At 39.2% G+C, this 19037-nt stretch overlaps 1 protein-coding gene across 1 annotated transcript in view; it reads right to left on the bottom strand.

Moving 5' to 3' along the window:
- Positions 1-352: 352 nt before the first annotated feature.
- GREB1 (growth regulation by estrogen in breast cancer 1) overlaps positions 353-19037 on the bottom strand; it is a gene marked incomplete at its 3' end in the record, with an annotated part of 38453 nt that continues 19768 nt past the window's right edge. Inside the window, exons 8-22 of the mRNA XM_010297180.1 lie at positions 18291-18428; positions 17924-18109; positions 16100-16450; positions 15268-15396; positions 13482-13607; positions 12819-13016; positions 12542-12722; positions 10506-10698; positions 9778-9914; positions 8070-8409; positions 6414-6529; positions 5519-5718; positions 3606-3695; positions 898-1532; positions 353-482 (exon numbers count right to left, since the gene is read on the bottom strand). Coding sequence (XP_010295482.1) covers positions 353-482; positions 898-1532; positions 3606-3695; positions 5519-5718; positions 6414-6529; positions 8070-8409; positions 9778-9914; positions 10506-10698; positions 12542-12722; positions 12819-13016; positions 13482-13607; positions 15268-15396; positions 16100-16450; positions 17924-18109; positions 18291-18428 — 3150 coding nt within the window. The remainder of the gene's footprint in view (positions 483-897; positions 1533-3605; positions 3696-5518; positions 5719-6413; positions 6530-8069; positions 8410-9777; positions 9915-10505; positions 10699-12541; positions 12723-12818; positions 13017-13481; positions 13608-15267; positions 15397-16099; positions 16451-17923; positions 18110-18290; positions 18429-19037) is intronic.

The following is a 19037-nucleotide window of genomic DNA, read 5'->3' as shown; positions in this document are numbered from 1 at the left end:
TAATTAGGATGCCCATGGATGGGCATAGAAGAGTGGATTATGTGGCAAGTTAAATCAGTAACTATCTTTAGATTAATTCTTTGGGTTGATGTTACAATAACTGGAAACATGGGCCTTTGTCTTGATTTGGATTTACCCTTTTTGACTTCTGAGGTTCACAGGACATGTATATGCTCTCAGTAGGCATGGTGTCTCTTCCTATCTCATTGCTTCATACTTCACAAGAACATGAGAGGCACGATATTACCTTTGACATGTAACGTGTTCATTGAACTAGAAGATACCTTGCTCAGAGATAAGTGCTAAGCGTTCTTAGAGAGTTTAGAAGAGAAGGAACTTCTTAGGACTATACCCATTCCCATATAACTTTTCAAGTAATTTAAAAATTCTTGAGTCAGGTACTCATCTTGTAAATATGGCTCTGCTAATGTTGAACTGGCCTTCTTGCGTGTATTATTTACAACAGCATCTATTTCTGTCTGCTGTGTGGAGGAAACAGAGAAAATAACTTAATTGCAAACTCCCAACTCTCTTCAGATTGATCATAAGAAAGTGGTTTTGTGAAGATCTTTGATCTTTATTCAAAATGTAAATGCATATTCAACTTTAACAAACTGAAATTATACATGAAATCTATCTCTTGAGCAAACTATCTTTTAAAATGTTTTAATGGAGAGAGACCGACAGAAAATGAACATTGCTGCAGCTTCATTGTCTTTGGCTCAGGCTAACAGTAAAGAAAGGAAGATTATTTTATTAGAAGGGATAAGGAAGTAAAATATAAGCAATTTACTCTCCATCAAAAAACCTCACTCTTCAATATTATTCAGTAATAATACCTAATCTATTTTTTCTGAGATTATGATAAAACTAAACAAAATAAATCAATGATAATACCTTGTTCTTATTACACACCTGTGGTGGCCCACTCAGCAGTAGCCTTCTTGGGTGAAAGGTGTCCATCCTGCCCTCATTTCTATTGTTGTAGTCCATATGGATTGGCTTGGGAACTGTCCACTGGCGGTAGTATAGAGACTGCTCTGTGCAAGTCATCATCTTACTCATAAGAGGACGAAAAGAACTTGCCCACATAACAGAATGATAAGGCAAGAGGGAAGATGATTTGGGAAGTCCACTGCTGTCTGTAGAAGTAATAATGTCATAAACCAGCTTGGGCAGGAAAACTATGGGAGGTTGTTTTGATGCTTTGGTCATGGAGCATTGAGAGGTCTGTAGGATGAAGGGGTTATGAGTAGGTGCAGAGGAGGAAGAAGAGGAGGAGAAAGGTGAAGAGGATGATGAGGTGATGGAAATTTGGGCACTTTTTATGTTTTGTTTTGTATCCAGCTGTTCAGTTACCGGTGGCAAGTGTTTGCTGATAGTTGTCTGTGCCCCTTTGTCTACTTTCTGCTTCTGCCTTTCATAGTTATTTGTGGTTTCTTCAGCGCTGTTGCTTAGGACTTGGTGGGGGGATTTTGCTGTATCTCCTGCTGCTATTAAAGGAGGAGATGACTCACTGCAGAATGCTGTAACTAAAAGAAAATTTGTATTTCAACACAGTGCAACTATCTCTGCTAGTCAATGCCATAATTAAACAAAACAAAAAAACAATCATTCAGATAGAGTACCCATCAAACAGTGTAATCCCACTCCTGTTTGTTCTTTCACCTTTCTCATACAGGAAGTCATAATGGGACTAGTTTGGAGTATTCATCTCAACAAAGAAAGCAGCTTTTGAAGTACTGAAGTGCACAGGAAAGATGTCAGTGTTTGTCCTGTACTCTACTTCCCTCATCCATTCCTCACTTAAGGTGGTCATCAGATAGACAATTTCATCACTCGAGACAAATACAAAATTACTGAAACAATTGTTTAAGAGAGTGTAAAAAAAATAAGTATCCACAGGCTATTACCCCATCTGACTACCAAAATGTCTACACAGATTAACGTCTAGAAACAGTCCTCTGAGTAAGATCTGACCTGACACTCATCTGTTTGTGTCACTACAGCACTTAGTCTGATCTAATAAAACCTGGCTCTCAAGTCTCCAGTGCTACAAAATGCATTAATGCAATCATAACAGCTTTTGGTCAGCTCAGAGCACATATTGAACGCACAAATGTTGGCCTTGAATATGTCATGTAGATATACCCCACAGCTAATTGCTGATTTTCTGAAAGTGGTATATTTTTACTTTTTGTATTCTAACTACTAAGATTTCCTGAAGGTTTAATGCCTTGTTTTAAGTAGTTCTGAGCACCTTTAATGCTTAGTGAATTCCAAAGAGCAGATGCAAATACTTCATGGTCTTCAGAGTAGACTGAGAACTGGTTGAGGAATCAGACTCCACATCGTACTAGAAATATCTGTCTGAAGCTGAACATAGATAAAAACAGCTTTCCTCTGCTGGTGAAAACAATAGTCTTGGTTCTCAGAAAAAAACCCACATTTTGAACTAATGGAAGTCCACAGTTTCTCTTGGTCTCAAGAAACAGTAAGATATATTCTAGCTGCATATTAATCTAAAGTCGCCAGTAAAGGACATTAGCCAAAAATACAAAAATATTGCCAGCAGTATGAATGGTTTCAAGTAAAACCACTGTGACATCCCCCAAAATACCAATATCCAGGAGCACAGAAAAAAGGAAAGGAAAAAAGATTTCTGTAGCTGCAGGCAAGTTGAGGCCACAAAGCCACAGGCAGGCCACATGGACACCGTGGAACAGATGAGCAGCCCAACTTCAAAGAAGAAAAAGACATTTTGAAAATTAAAGTGTTGATGAAGCTTATCCAAATGTTTTCAAACTTTGTTTCCTTTTGTAACCACCATGTCTGTAGAAAAGAAATCATGGGCCAAATACACATGTCACCATGTTGAAAACTAAAATTAGATCAGAAAGAATTTACTGTCACTGACAAAAAACAACATGCTTTAAAAAGCTGCATGAGATTGCAACTTACAGGAAGTTACGGTACAATGTACATTCCCCACTTTTATTCAACTCTCCTTTTAATATTATCTGTATAAAAAATGAGAAAATAAATTTATCAAAAAGAGCTGTAGTAGTTCTCAACATTGCCTCATGCTTTCTACATCAGTTTGCAGATTAAAAAAGTGAAAGATTTAAAAAATTATCCACTCCAAAAGAGCTTTCCAACAGTGCAAAATTAATGAGTGAACATTCCAGAGCAAAAACAAAAAGGTAAATATACCAAAGAGAACAAGCATGCTTTTTCTTCCCCAGATTTTCAAAAGATTTTAAAAAAATGTGAAGCATGTTTTCTTTTTCATAAAATGTCATAGCTTCAGTGAACACAGTTGGCCATCACAGTACTGAGCATTCATACCTCAGTGGCACATATTAAAGTGCCTGGTTTAGGCACCCCACCCTATGATTATTTTTCAAGCAAGAAACGATCTTATTTCTTATATTTCAGAAGTCTGATCTTTATTTTTTTAAAAAACTATCTTTAGTGGTCCCATTAAAATAGGCCTTACCAAACTGTTAGTGATTTATGCCTTATATTGTTTATCTAATAAGCTGAATAAAAAGCCTCTTTTGTGTCCTAAATGAAACTGAATAGAGATGATCTTAAGGTCTTACTGGAAGCTTTTGAAGAGAGAGATGAAGATGCAGAGTCATGGGAACGAGACCTTTCTCTTTTCATAGGACTTCTCTTTTCTGAAGTAGAACCTGTTTCATGAATGGTGGTAAGGGAAAACAAAAACAAAATATAATTTAAGTATGCTTGTAAGAAGGCACAGCTGCAGCGTCAAAGCAGGGGAAAGTACACAAGCATTTGCATGGGGTTTGTACTCATTCTGACACTGTTTTCAGTATGGAGAGTATCTGTTCCTAGCACACAATACTGGATCAGCCTATAGTCAAATCTAACTATGCTGAGCTGCAATAGCTTCACAAAATCAGTGCTGCAGCCGGGAGCTGGTAATCTCTAGGCATGTCTCAACCATGTTTTCTCTTTCTACCCCATGTCTTAGTTTCCTCACTAATCCAGTGTCAGGGAAACAAACAGGCAACAAGCTCTATTTTGTCAGTATATTATCAAATTACCTCCTACCCCATACATTTACAGCTTTATGGCCAGATCGTATCTCAGCTTTTGGTGATGAAAATCCATATTTCGACGGCCACCAAGGCTATTCACTTGAGGTTCCTAGCTTAGGCTTCTAAGTTAAAATGCTTGTTTCTGTAGAGTTTTACCACGATAAACATAGACACAGCACTGCCAGCAGAAAACTTAGACTGTAAGTCTATCTATCTAAAATGTTCTGAAATGGACTCTGGAGGAGCATACATGGACTAGGAAAGCAACCTTACAATTCAGGTGCCTAACAGCTTAGGTGCCCATTTGACTCAGATCACATAAAATCTCGGCGTACTTCAATTAAAGGGACAGAAGTACTCATCACATCTAAAGTAGACTTCTATTGTAGGCAGTCTGAGTGTGACCTCAGGTATTTCATTCCTCTGTAAACACTACATATTTGATTAAAGTAAATATTTTTGTTCTGCTGTCTTTATTATCTATGAGTAAGAGCTTAATAGGTGAACAGTAACCAGCTCTCTTCCTCCTCATAGCATAGAAAAGGAAATGAAGGAAAGCTGTTTGAGATTTAAATAATCCACAGGGAAAAAAATCCCTTGTTTTCCACAGCTACAAGGCACAATAAAGAAAAGTGCAAAGTAAAGAAAAATGTAAAGGACTTAAAGATAACTGATAACACCCATCAACAATCACTCAATCAAAAAAAACCCCAACAGTTCCTGGGTAAATTACTGTTCTTTGTTTACACATTTATATGTTCTTAATTACTCTCTTAAGAAATTATAAATTCATCAACTCTACACTGTCAATCTGAATTCATGGACATTTTCAAGGAGTACTCAGAAGTTACTATATTTTCTAGCCATACTATTTAATATCTTACAAACTAGAGACTACTCGGCTGTACTATATTCGGTTTCCCCAGGAGGAACCTTCATCACTGGCAGTATATAAGCATAGGTTTGGCAGCATCAGTCAGGGCCAGTTTAGGTGGAGCCGGCCCTGCTGTGAGGGAGGGGATGGGGTGACGGCTTCCCAGAGGCAGCGCAAGGCGCGCGCTTCGCTCCTGCGAGGAGGGCAGGACGGCAGAGCTCCGGACGGGGAGAGGCGCTGGGTGCACCCGCCCCAGCTCCACTTTGCGGCTGCCAGAACATGCGGGGCAAAGGAGGGAGGGAGGGAGGGGAGAGAAGGGAGACAAAAAAAGACAGAGAGAGTGAACAGATGCAGCAGCAGGACTGCAGGAGATTTAAAAGCTGCTGCAGCAGCAGTCCCTGGGCAGGGAGGGTGAGAAAACACAGGTTCAATGAGATAAGGCAAAACTGAGGAGCAGAGCTCACTCAGTAAGGGTAACTCCAGAAACCCTCACCAAGTAGGTATCCATACAATTCTGCTTTCTCTAATACAACTCAAATAATTTTACGGCTTCTTTTATTATTACTACTAATAATACCTTCCGTCGCAATTTCTTCGTCTTCATTATCAGTGCTGCTTAGTTTCTCTGGGTCACTTTCTAACACATCATTCACAACTGCTTTCTCTGGGTGAATTTCTGAGCTCACAAAGTATGCTGCCAAACCAAGTTCTTGCTCCAAGGTTGTCCTTACCAAAGAAGATGAATTTATTAAACGTAGGTCACAGTATCTCAGTGATCTGGAGAGAAACAAGACGGACTAGAATGAAAAGTCACTGTAATCTACTCCCTTATTTCTTTTACAAACACAGACAGAGGGGAATTTTGTCATGATCTGCTTAAACAACGGATGAGACAGAACACATATATCTTTTGTGCTTAATAAGTTTACCACTATGGTGCATACACTTTTCTTTTTCTTAATCCAGTTGTGCAGCTTAAGCTAGTGCACTGAACATTAGCATCGCATAAAAAAAGAGAATAATCATTTGGGTTCTAAGCCTAACACACAGAATGGGATTCAGTTGAACATACAAAAGCATTTTGTGCCCCAAGGCATCCTGTGTGGCTTCCAGCTGCCATTCCAGAAGGCACTGATCTCTCCACACCTCCTGGCACATATGCCAGCATCATGCAGAAGTCTCAGCTACCCTAAGGTATCTAAAGTAGCTATACTTTTTTTTTTTTTTAACATACCTTTATTCTCTCTTCTAAACTGGGACAACTCTCATAATATTTTCTGAGCTATTATAACTTGCTATAAACAGAAGTTTATATGGGGTTTGTAGCTATGATATAAAAACTGCCAAAAAATGGAAAAGAAACATCTTGACACTGAAATCTGTTTTCTTCTCCCAGTAACACTGTTAATTTTTAGCCATTTGGTAAGCAATGCATAAAAAACTGCCACTGAGAAAATACTGGATCTTCTTACCGTGGCAAAGACTCCCCTTGTGGATCCGTACCACTAAATATCAATATACAAGGTAAACCTTCCAATTCCAAATAGGTCTGTGGCCTCCAATCTACATCTTCAATTTTCTGCCAGACCTGTATAAAGTAAGAAACACTATTGGACATATCTATATGGCACAAATAAAAATACATAAATATATACTTTTATTGTCCATTATATGAATCAATTTGTACAGTGGATGGATGTTCCACCAAGGGAAGCCACAGAGCAGAGCCAATTTCAACATAGGTAGATTGTAGAATTCCTAGAGCATTACAGGTAACAATCTGCCTGCTCTAAGTCCGAGGAGATTGGGACAGTATGTTCCAGTCTGAAAAGCCTCCCATCTTCCCAGCTGCATAGCACTGAGGCCAGGGCATGGATAGGTAGCGTGGATATGGTACAATGGACAGTAAAGCTGAGTAGGAGCTTTGGGGGAGAGAAGAGTACAGAGGGTTCCTTCTTATGGCAGATAATGCATGGATGTCTGAGTCCAAGTAAAAAAATGAGCTAGGAATGAGACTTTTTCACCTTAGACGAATAGGGGAAAGCTGGAAGTGTTCAACATGCACACACCACTGTCCTCACTTGCTACCCTCTGAAGTCTCCTGCTCTCCCTCAAAGCTATCCGTTTCCCTGATAACTTCATGAGAAGTTTGATAAGTAGATCTATTGTTTGTCCATTTAGCATCAGGCTATACTGCTTTACTCACACTAGTCAGTCCTTTTTGCTGTAAGACTGATCTACAGATAAGGAGTACACAGTAGGACCAACAGTATGACAGCTCAGCCTTTGATAATTCGTACATGTACCACTATTATGAATGTCAGAGAAGATAACCAGTATGTGATTCAGAACTAATACTGATTTTTCGGAGTACGTTATGCCTAATTAATAGCAGAATGAGATCAGAATTAGGCCCTGGATCTCAAACGACTTCATCTAACTTGTTGAATCAGACACAGTACAGAGTGTACCATATATCTATTGCACCATCCTAGAATGTAAATAAGTTTTTGCTTTGGTGATCAGATGATCGTAGTTTTATGAAAAGCAAGGCAGTATCAGAAGCCTTTGTTAAACAGATGACCCACGACTCTGGACCTAAAGCATATAAATTAATCCATAAACCAAACATGGTCCAGAAAGCATAAAGTCCTGAGCTGTGAATACTGGGGTGCTCTAAGACCCGTAACTAGCATCACTGATCTGGTGCCTTCATGCCACCTGCTGGTGACAAGAATAATATAACTCTCAACTGGTCACTGATTAAAATCTTTTTGCACTACGGTGATTTTGTGAGAAAATTCTGATAAAACTGTGGCAATTTCAATTGGCTTTTTTCTTTATTGCTCGTGGTCCCTGTAGATAAAAGCAGTTCAACTGTTTGGGAGGGTTGCTGCTGGAAGCCAAGTTCTAGCCATATTAGTTAATCACCAAGTTTTAACCAGCAGTAGGACAGTAGAGGTGTCACAGACAATGTGTCTAAAAGATAAAAGTCATGCTCTTTAGAGTAGTTTTTATTTCTACTAGTAAGACCCACACTTCAGTTCATGACTGTAACTCTCACCACTAAATTCTCCCCACCTACCCATCTAATGTAGCTTCCCAGTATATGTCATTCTGCAAGTTACCTTTAGTTGCTCCACAAAGTGCTTCCCTATTGTGATTCCAGAATTAGGATTTCCCAAGATTATTTCAAAGTTATCTTCAAGGGCTAGTCTTTCCCTTACATTATACAGACGTTCATATGCCACTGCAGCCAGCGGAGTACATGGAATTCTCAACACTACCATGAGGCCATGACCACTAGGGCATTGTCTTGAAGAGTTTATTAGGTTTTGGGTGATTTCCAGAGTTTCAACTGAGGTGTAATTCTTCATCTGAGAAAGACCACACACTGCCATCATAGCTGCAGAGTAGTGTTGTATGAGAACAAAAGTCCTTATCACTGCACTGTGTAATCTGGGGAACCTGAAATAAATGGTGAATTAAATAGTGAAGTATTAAAGGCTAAAGTGGAAAAGATATTTTTTAAAAAATATAGTAAACTCAGGATTTTCTCCTGTAAAGAATCCTTTGTATCTACTATACAACAGAATCTCACCAAATTGCAGTTGGATAGACTTTGCAAGGCATCATTTCACCATCAGAACTGATATTGTCTCTCCATTCCTTAGTAAAATTCTACTAAGCAAGTAGTCCAGTAAGGTTACATCACTTTTAAGTTACCAAGAATTTACTGCTGTTACAAAATTTACCACAGAATATTTGCTAAGGCACTCAGTGATATCATCAATCAAAATTATATACTCTTCCCAATGAGAATAGCATTCTTCATTACGTGCTTTTCTTAAGGGGCAGGGGGGTATGGAGGGTGGTGGGTGTTTCTCTTGTTTTCTTCCTGAAGCCCTGAACCAACTTACTCTTGTTTCCGAGAGGACTGAATACGTAGGCAGCATCCAATGAGCACTCCAAGTCCCCAAGCCCAGGTACACCCTGTCTCAATCCCCAGCCTATGGAAGGGAGAGACGTGGGTATGCAACAGCTTCCCATGCTCTGGTTTTCACAGAAGGAAACTCGGGTGCACAGTAAAAAGAACTAGGCTTGCTCAGAAGAACGCCCAATATGTGTGATCAGAGCTCCAAAGCACCCTGTAGCACGCCCCAGCGGTTAAGTGTGGGTGTGCTCAGTCTCCCAGTTAGCAATACAAATCCACAAGATTTTACTTGTCCTTTCTCATTCTTCTTACAGATCCCCAAGAGTTCATCCACAGCTGCACACATGCACGTAACGTGTCGCTACTCTTTTGCAGTGATTCTAGACTTGCTCCACAGGGACCAAGGAAAACTGATGATGTATTTTCAAGCTCTGATGTTGCTCTGAAGTTTTTATCGCTTTTTTTTTTTATTTAAGTGTACAAACCACAGTGATATGTCTACTTCTCTTTGTCATCCAAGTGCAGTATACACAAATTCTATACATCAAAATCCACCAGGGTCAGCAAGTGATAACATTGGACAAAATTAATAACACATTTGAAATTACATGATGATGCAATGTTAGCTTATTATAATATAGAAGTAGCTATTGGTCACAAGAAGAACACATTCTAAATTGGGCTAAACAGCGTGCATGTTCATAGGAAGAGGCAGCCTAGACTGACTAGATTACAGGCCAAATATATACAAAAAATAAGAACGAGTGAAATGCCCTTGAATACACAGCTGGTTTGTGGGACAGTGAGAAAAATGAAAAAAGAACCAGGCTTATAGCAAGTAACTCGAGTCACTAGAATGCACCTCCTAAATTTCCTGTGTTAAACAAAGGAGGGTACCATACCTCTTTCCCAAAGCCATGACCATTGCTTCGAAAGAGCTGTCGTACCGAAGCAGCGGAATACTATGTCCAGAGAGGGTGGACTCAATGAATTCGGACAGTCCAAAGTATTTCTTGTTTTCATGGTATAAATCTACACCCTAAATCAAATGAAGCAATAAAAATATAAAGGTAAGTCTGTCAACTATTAATTTTCAATATGTTAACCATTGGTATCCGATATATTTGCAATCACATTCTTTAATAAGCATATATCTACTCAGATATATTAAAACGAGGAGAGAAAAAAACAGAATTAATTTTTTTGAGAGAACAGAAGTTTGACCCAGTTTTTCCTTGTTTCTTTCTCTCTCTCCCTACATATACACATACATATACAGATAGAACACCTATGTATGGAACAAATATGCACACATATGAAGAAAATCCATATACTTATGCAGTAATGCACTAGAGACAGATTTTCAGATGGTCTCCAGATACATAGCTCAAAGATTTTCAGCAGAGCTACTACAGCTTACAGAAGATATAAAAGGAATAAAGAAAAAAGCAAGAAATGATAGGATAAGCACAGGGAAAAAGAACTTGCCAAAGACTGAACAAGAAAAAGCTGCCATGCAAACTTCATTCTTGTTTACAAAAATCATGGGGTGGCCACAGTTTCGTCAAGTATGTAAATGTAAAATAACTTATGAAAAGCTCACAAAAGCACCTCGAAGCATCCATCTTACATTGCTGTATGAAGAAGGCCAGTGGATCTCATTGTAAGGGCTGACATGAGTATGCTGTGTCTGCAGCGCATAGGGGAAGGAAGTCACATGGAGGGTCACAATATTTGGCGCCTCTTTCACCTCCCTGCAGTTCAACAGTCTATCAACAAGTCCTGTAGACAGTTCTGTTTGAGGATAAAGGCTATGCATAGCACTGCAAAAAAGAAACCCAAAAACTCTCCAAAGTGATCAGCACAAGGGAACATGTTTGTCAGTGGAATAGCTTTAACCTGGATGTGAAATCGAAGTTAAACACGTACAAGGAACTTAGGACTCTATTCTTTGCCCTGTTTTTGTTGCGTAGAAGGATGAGAAAAGAAATGCAAATTATTTCACTGCAGCTCAAAATTTCTGTAAGTCTGATAAGCTCTCTAGCTCGCAAATCACCAGTCCCTCACAGCTACCAGAATATGAGAGATAAAGGATGAAAGGAAGCTGATGTTTTGGTGGTTATCAATAGACACATAGTCCTGTAGTAACTTTGGCCAGATTGTTAGTGTTGCCCTTAAGAAAATATAATTCTTACCTACAAAAATCAAGACAGAAAATGACAGACCGTAAGTCAGTATGACAGAAAAACAAAGGGAAACTACCTGCAGTAGAGCTATTATGAAAGGGAAGAATAGTTATTGCTAAGGGCAAATGCCAGCATCATTGGAACACCTACAGTCAATTCCTTGCTCTGGTGTAAAACTTCAGTCCAAATTCATGCTATTTCATTTTTGGCATTTACCTGCAGTGACTAAGTTACAAGCCTAGTCACTGCAAGCTCCTTCCCTTACCAGCAGAGAGGTAAGTAACTGCAGAAATTGGTCATGTCCACCCATGAACTAAGTCAGTCCTCAGAGATGCCCGTGTCTCTGTTGTGACTGTGTGGGCCATCCCAGGCAATTACTCTCCTGTTTTAGGTGTTTTTAATGTTTTACCTCATCTAACTGACTTCCATTAGGTGGCATAAATCCTGCTGTGCAGAATAGTCATTTAATTGTTTGTCACTTACATATCTTTATTTGATAAAAGGAAAAAATATCAGAGTTAAGCAGCAGTACAGGTACTTCCCTACCACTCAAGGATGTTACATGAATAAATGCCTTACAGGCTGTGACAATTTTAAGTTCCTAAGATACAGAGGAGTTGAATAGGAAACCCTCACATGTAAAAATAAAGTTTTGGTGAAAATCATCATTCTTAACCAGTGTGAAAGACAAGACCTTGTCATTTCATTCACAAGCGAGATTCCATAGTTTTTGGTTTCCGAAACACTACTATGCTCCCAAAGTTGCAATATATTGGTCTTTCTGGAATTCAGAATGCTCTCCAAGCTCCCCAGTGCCTCAGGAGCCAGAAAGCAAAAGCAGCCCAACTTCTCAGCAGGCAGATTGCTGAGAAGCCAAGGAAACAGGGCTCTGTGAGGGAAGCAATGAGTTGTGCTGACGGGGAACTTGGTAAACATTGGACAGAAACCTCCTTGCTTCCCCGAGAAGTCTACCTCACATTACTGTGTATCCACAGAAGCTTTCAATTCTTACAAATCAGTGATTCTGGGCAGAAAAAACATTGTACTGGAAAATTTCTAATCAGTTTAAAAAAATAAGCAGCAGTCTTGGCTTACTAGTTGTCTACTGACTGTGGAGGGTTTTTGCATGTTTTACAGCCCAGAGGACACTGACAGAGGATAATGAGCTCTGTGTACTTTCACAGGAAGCTTTCCTTTGAACAAATGACAACCAGCAAAAAAAACAATAGCTGTGGCTGAAAGAAGATAAGAATGGTGAGCAAGAAAATCTGGAATGTTCCACTGAGGCATAATATAATAAGCAGGATAAGAATAAGTCATGAAGGACCTTAAAAGAAAACATGTTTGTTTGATGCATGGGACGATAGAGTTAGCAGAAAGATGCAAACAAAAATGAAGGAAGGGATAAATCAGAAAGCTGATCTTGAAAGCTAATATAAACAATAATAATTTCTCCAAAAAGAAGTTACAGTTTTCTTACCTCATAAGATCCCAGTGTGCGTGATCATGGATTAGGACAAACAGTGTATGTGGGTTCTGCATAGAGTTTTGTAAAAAGACTTTGAATTTAATCTGTGCCTCTGCATCTAATTTCATAACATACTGTTCAACCCTCTGCTTTGTAAGATGTTCCTTTTCTAATCCAAGTTCTAATAAAATACCTAAAGAAATGGAACAAATGTCAGTATTATTTTATATAAATACAAATGCATTTAACAATGTCCTGTAAATCTAAAATAAAGCTAACTAATGAGCACCTGAGTGCCAGAGATGAAACAAAGTCTGCTGATAAGTCACTTCGGAGGGTGGAACACAAATCAAGAAATCAATTTTCTCGAAGGAACCCAAATCAAGATTTTGAGTGCTGGAGTCAGCAATTGAGCAAATATGAGACAGCAATTTCTGAGCCACTGCTAGCTGGAATGGACGAATCTGATGTCGTTCAATCTCATAACCTGGAAAAAGGCAAAATTCTATTTAGATATATGCCCAAAGTCTAATCTAATGCAAAATGTTAGCATCTGGTGAAGAATGACTGATCTACTCTTTAGGGTACTTTGCTTATGAACGGGAGTTCCAGTTTATGAAAATCTATATGGAATATACAAAGAAATATTTCTGCCTTTGGGTGTTTTGGTCATGTAAGTCTCTTAAATGTCTGAGAGGTGAAAGTGAACTTGTGCAACAGCGTTCTGCCACCACAGAATTAAGAGAGCTTCAAAGACTACAATACCCGGTGGAATGAAGCAAAGGAGCCATCAGCATAAATCTGAATATCTCAAGACATGAGTTATTGTTTGCCTCAGGACTTTTGCCTTCAAGAGCCTAGGGCTCTGCCCAGGTGGATCTAACTGCACACCCAGAGACCTGGTTTCAAGTACCCTACTCTGTTACCTTTTTAGAAAATCCTCCTTACTTACTTGTACACACAGCTGCTCCAGTTCCATTCAGTGCTGTTGGTTTATTCACTGAAGCAGAAAGTGATGAAGAGATGTGCCCTTGGTTTTCCTGATAAAATTTCTCCAGCAAAAGATCAATGTCACCCTCTATCAAATTGAAGGGATAGTGGAATAAACATCCATGTTAATAAGAGCTGCATTTCATACTGATTTTGTTTTGTAGATCTTAAAGAGCTTTATATAAGCTACTAGTTATCCTGCCCTTGGCTTATTGGCTGTTTTATATAGGAAAAGTCTCATTATTTTCTATTGCATCTGTTTTTACAGCATATCACTAATAAAATGCAAATCAGGCCAGGGAATGACAGACCAGCTCTGCAGACGACTGGCTAGGGCATTTATGGAGGATGGTAGAAAACTAACCTCAAGCCCTGATGCAAATCAGCAACAACAAAGACATGAAACTGTCTTAGTTTATATTCAGATCATGGAGCTATATTGTTCACTAATAAGGATTACACAAAGCTTTGGAAAATCTGATAAATATTTTTAAATCTTTAACATTTTTGAGATACAGAAAGAAAAATACTCAATCTCAAGTGAAAGAAAAACATGAGTTTTGTAGCTACGTACAATGCTGCAGCAAGCACAGTATGTTTTATTGAACAATGCATATAGAATCATAGAATCATAGAATCTTTGGGTTGGAAGAGACCTTTAAAGGTCATCTAGTCCAGTCCCCCTGCAATGAACAGGGACATCTTCAACTAGATCAGGTTGCTCAGATATATCTGCAAATATATCCTGTTCTATTCAGCAAGGGGCCCTGCTTACAGATGAAAGTTATGCAGAGAATACAATATGCCTGTCCTGAGTATGTAGTATTTTATCAACAGTTGAAAAGATGTTTGAACATGTCTGCACTGAGCTCTGAAAGGCAGCGTCTGCCCCATGAAGTGCAATCCAGTGGATATAGATGGCAACTATTTTTAGGATGCTCATTTACTTGTTCTGCTCAAACAATAGCAATAGCAAAAGTGATTTTGAGAATCATACTTCGAAGATACTAAGAGCAGAAACACTAACACAACTACATGATGGTTCAAGGAAAATGAGTTTCTCTTAAGTGACCGCTCAAAATATCATGACACATCCAGAAGGGTTCCTGTGACCTAAGTACACATTTACTGACGTGCAGTGAATGGCAAAGGGGACCATGACATCCCATTAACACTGACAAATATGCTACATTTGCTATAGTTGTGTGATATGGTTTAACTTTCCATGTGACTGGATCTATCCCCAGATAATCCTGCCTGTAGTATAGCTCAGTATACTCAGTTAAAACATGATCCAGTAACCCTGTCTCTCTGCAATTTTCCTCTCTTTCCCAGGCATCACGATCAAGTTCACAGTATGGGAAGTTGAAAGGGCAAATCCTACCTTTGATAAAATGACTCTGTTCTATCATGGTCTACATGAATTCTGTGCTTAGGGCTAAAGAATTTATACATTCATATGGATGTGGACTTGCATATGTGTATATATATATGGGTGGATTTGCACAGCTAAGACTAATATGATCAGCTATTTGCTGCCATATTTTTATGAAACTGAGGGATTTTAGAAACTGACACTTTTAGGAGGAATTTCAATTCAGATGTACTTTCACAACTTTGTCCTGCATTTTTTATATATTTCTAATAATGTTTTGTTTCTGGAGAGGTAATGAGCACAGCTATTTTCTCTGACTTACTTAAAAGTTTCAGGGACTTGGAAACATGTCTCTTTATAACCTGTTAGGTACCTGGGCAGAGTGTGCTAAAGAAGGACCCCAGACTTTCCACTTTCCCTGTGACCAGCTGATAGTTAACTTCTTTTTGGTAGTCTGAAGGAGTGAGCATGCTCTCAGACAGAACTCTTGCCTGATACTTTCCTAAAAGACAAAAAAGTAATTTTGAAAGCACTTCAAACTAAAGTTAAAGATGTTCTAAGTCATAACGAAAGTACTAGCCAGCTAAATGAATACCACAAACACAAAAATGGCAGAAATTAGTCTTTCCTCTCTCCCAGAGAGAGTGCACCAGACACCTGTATGATAGATTCATGTTTCGTAATTCTTTGTGTTTCTTTCCCAGTTTAGGAAATATTTGTTAATACAGTATATAAAAAGACCATATAAATAGTCAAAGGAATTGTCAACTACCTTACAGTCATAATGAATCTTTGAATGGCTATTCAAATAATTTATTTAATTATCAGCATAGCCCTCAATAGGTTGTTGAAGGGAACAACATTGAAAGACCATATTTTAGAAGCTAGGAAAATATTCAGTGCCCTGCTTGCAGTAATATCCCTGTCACACAGAGCAGGAGAGCTTTATGCACCGTGTGTGCTGTAACTTGCTGTTATTTGTTTGTAGTAGTGTTGGCTGGGATGCCTTGGTGAGAAAACAGGTAACGCAGGCAGAACGTGATTTGCTGGGGGAGACTCAACTGTGCAGCATCAACTCTGGTTCATCAAAACCCATTAATTGTTAGTCAAAGCTCTTCTTTCTGAGGCAGCTTTTTGAAACTCCAACCAAACTCATAGCATTGAATCACTTCCTTTTGCCTGGAGATACACCCTTGGGATCTTACCTGTTATCACAATGCAGGAATCAATGGCTCGATTTCTACTGGCACATATGATCACCACGTAGTTTGTCTTTATTAATTTTCCTTCAATGAGTAGCTTAAACATTTCTGAAAGCCCTTCAGCCAGAGAGTAGCTGCACTCAATGATATGGACACTATCATTACAGGAGCTAGCTGCGAGACCCGCCAGCCAGGGCAGCTGGGCTGAGGTCACTGGTGCGATCTGGCTGGGCACTTGAGGAAAGGTCTGTGGAACAGCCTGTTGGTACTGTCGGATTTCAGACAGGTGTGATTCCCGCCACGAACGCATGAATATTTGTTCCAAATCCTCAATCAAAGGGACCTGGTCTGAGGCTAAAAATAAATTAAGAAGAAAGCATTATGAAACGACTAAACAAAACTGTTGAGTTAAAAACAATTTTTTTTCAAAATATATACTTTTTTAGAGATGATCATATTTCAGATTTATGCATACATGTCTCTATTTCTTTTAGAAGATGTGAACCAAATTCTTCTTTTTGAAGTGCCTTCATTATACTCAAGCAAAGCTGCCATAATTGGAACCTGAGTATCGAGTATCAAGTGCACCCTCAGCAAGTTTGCAGATGACACCAAGCTGAGTGGTGTGACTGACACACCTGAGGGACGGGATGCCATCCAGAGGGACCTGGACAAGCTTGAGGAATGGGCCTGTGTGAACATCATGAGGTTCAACAAGGCCAAGTGCAGGGTCCTGCACCTGGGTTGGGGCAACCTCTGGTGTCAGTACAGGCTGGGGGATGAAGGGATGGAGAGCAGCCCTGCTGAGAAGGACTTGGGGGTACTGGTGGGTAAAAAGCTGGACATGAGCCAGAAACGTGCGCTGGCAGCCTGGAAGGCCAACCGTATCCTGGGCTGCACCCAAAGCAGTGTGGCCAGCAGGTCGAGGGAGGGGATTCTGCCCCACTACTCTGCTCTGGTGAGACCCCATCTGGAGTCCTGCGTCCAGCTCTGGAGCCCTCAGCACGGGAAAGACATGGACCTGCTGGAGCGGGTCCAGAGGAGGCCACAGCAATGATCAGAAGGATAGAACGGCTCTGCTGTGAGGACAGGCTGAGAGAGTTGGGGTTGTTCAGCCTGGAGAAGAGAAGGCTCCAGGGAGACCTTGTTGCAACCTTCCAGTAAGAAGAAAGGTCTATAAGAAAGATGGGGACAGACTTTTTAGCAGGGCCTGTTGCAACAGGACAAGGGGTAATGGTTTTAAGCTAAAAGAGGGCAGATTTAGACTAGATCTAAGGAAGAGATTTTTCACCATGAGGGTGGTGAAACCCTGGCCCAGGTTGCCCAGAGAGGTGGTAGATGCCTCATCCCTGAAGACATTCCAAGTCAGGTTGGACGGGGCTCTGAGCAACCTGATCTAGTTGAAGATGTCCCTGCTCATTGCAGGGGTGTTGGACTAGATGACCTTTAATGGTCCCTTCCAACCCAAACTATTCTGTGATTCTATAATTCTATAAGTAATTAGAAATATTTAAGAGGTTGAGTGCTGCTTGTCTCAGCATAATACTTCTAAACCATCGACTGTATGCAAGAGCAGTGAATTACAGCTCTCTTCCTTTTTTTATTTTTAGTTGTTGAGATCCCAGATTATAGGAGAAGATGAACTTTGTATGATTATATTTCAATCTGTCTGGTCTTCAAGAGCTAATTAAATAGTTTTGCTTCTTTACCATGAATGAAATAGTTTAATATCACGTCCTTAATATTGTCCTGCCCTAATATTGCGTTTCTCATTTGCTGGTATGTAATATATGCATTTCAGTCTATCTGGATGGAAAATAATCTTACCTAGTTGAACAAGGTAGTAGACAGTCAGTAAGAGCTGCATTTCCTCTGAAATAGGCTGTATTGTGGATGCGCCGTATTGTTCATATGCTCTAGATAAAGACTGTGAATTTCTGTAACAGGTGTGCAGCAAAGGGCTCACTATCACATCATTAATGTTCCCGCAAAGGTATGGGAAGTTTCCATGACCTACAAAATAAACAGTTTGTACACATTACATTGATTTCATAATTTGCAATGTATGCATTAAACAGCTTCAATAGGTTTACCTTTTAAAATTGACAGCTTTAGCAGTGTTTAGCAGTAGGACGTATCTTTACATCTCTTACAAAAAAGATTTAAGGTCTTGTTCGGGGGGTGGAGTTTTTACCTTTAAAAATAACTGGCTTTGCTTTACAGATTTTCAGCAAGTTTTCAGGAACTGAGACCGGTTCTCCTGAGCCCACCACTGGAGATGAGGCTGGGCCTCCCAAAGCAGAATGTGGTAAAGACGATAGGCTTCCTCCATCTAAGATTTTAGACATATTATTACTGGAATCAGGTCTATTAATGATTTCCTCAAAGAAAAGTTATTCAACATCATCTCATACCCATATCTGATATCAGTATTAAATGTTTTTTACAGTTACATCACACATTTCATGAGCTGTTACTACAACCCATACTATTATGCTAACTTTCTTGGAGGAGTAATTATATTGTTGTAACCTTGAACGTTGCACATGCATCTAAAGATTTTAAAATGTTTATAAAAAAACAGTTCCAGCTATGAATGCAAGAATACAGAGACATGTGATATCACAAATAGTTATGATTTGTGTTTTTTGTATGATCTATTTAGTTTCAACGTTTCTAAACAAGTTTTCTTGCTATAGCAAGAAAGAAAAAATTAAGATTCAATGTTTCCACAATCGTAACTTCTTTATAGCAATTTTAATTTAAACAATAGCACATTAAAAGAAAACATTTTTGGGAAAGTGGGTTTATTTCACTGCATGTCACTCTAGTCTGTACCTAGACTATAAAATCCAAGTGCCAAGACTGTTGTGACAAATAATTGAAACAATGGATGGTACGTTGACCTGAGTTATGACACTAATTTTAATATCCCAAAGGT

Source organism: Phaethon lepturus, unplaced genomic scaffold (genome assembly GCF_000687285.1).
Source record: "Phaethon lepturus isolate BGI_N335 unplaced genomic scaffold, ASM68728v1 scaffold37071, whole genome shotgun sequence".
In the NCBI taxonomy this organism is placed as follows: domain Eukaryota; kingdom Metazoa; phylum Chordata; class Aves; order Phaethontiformes; family Phaethontidae; genus Phaethon; species Phaethon lepturus.
This window is presented reverse-complemented; position numbering and strand designations above follow the sequence as displayed.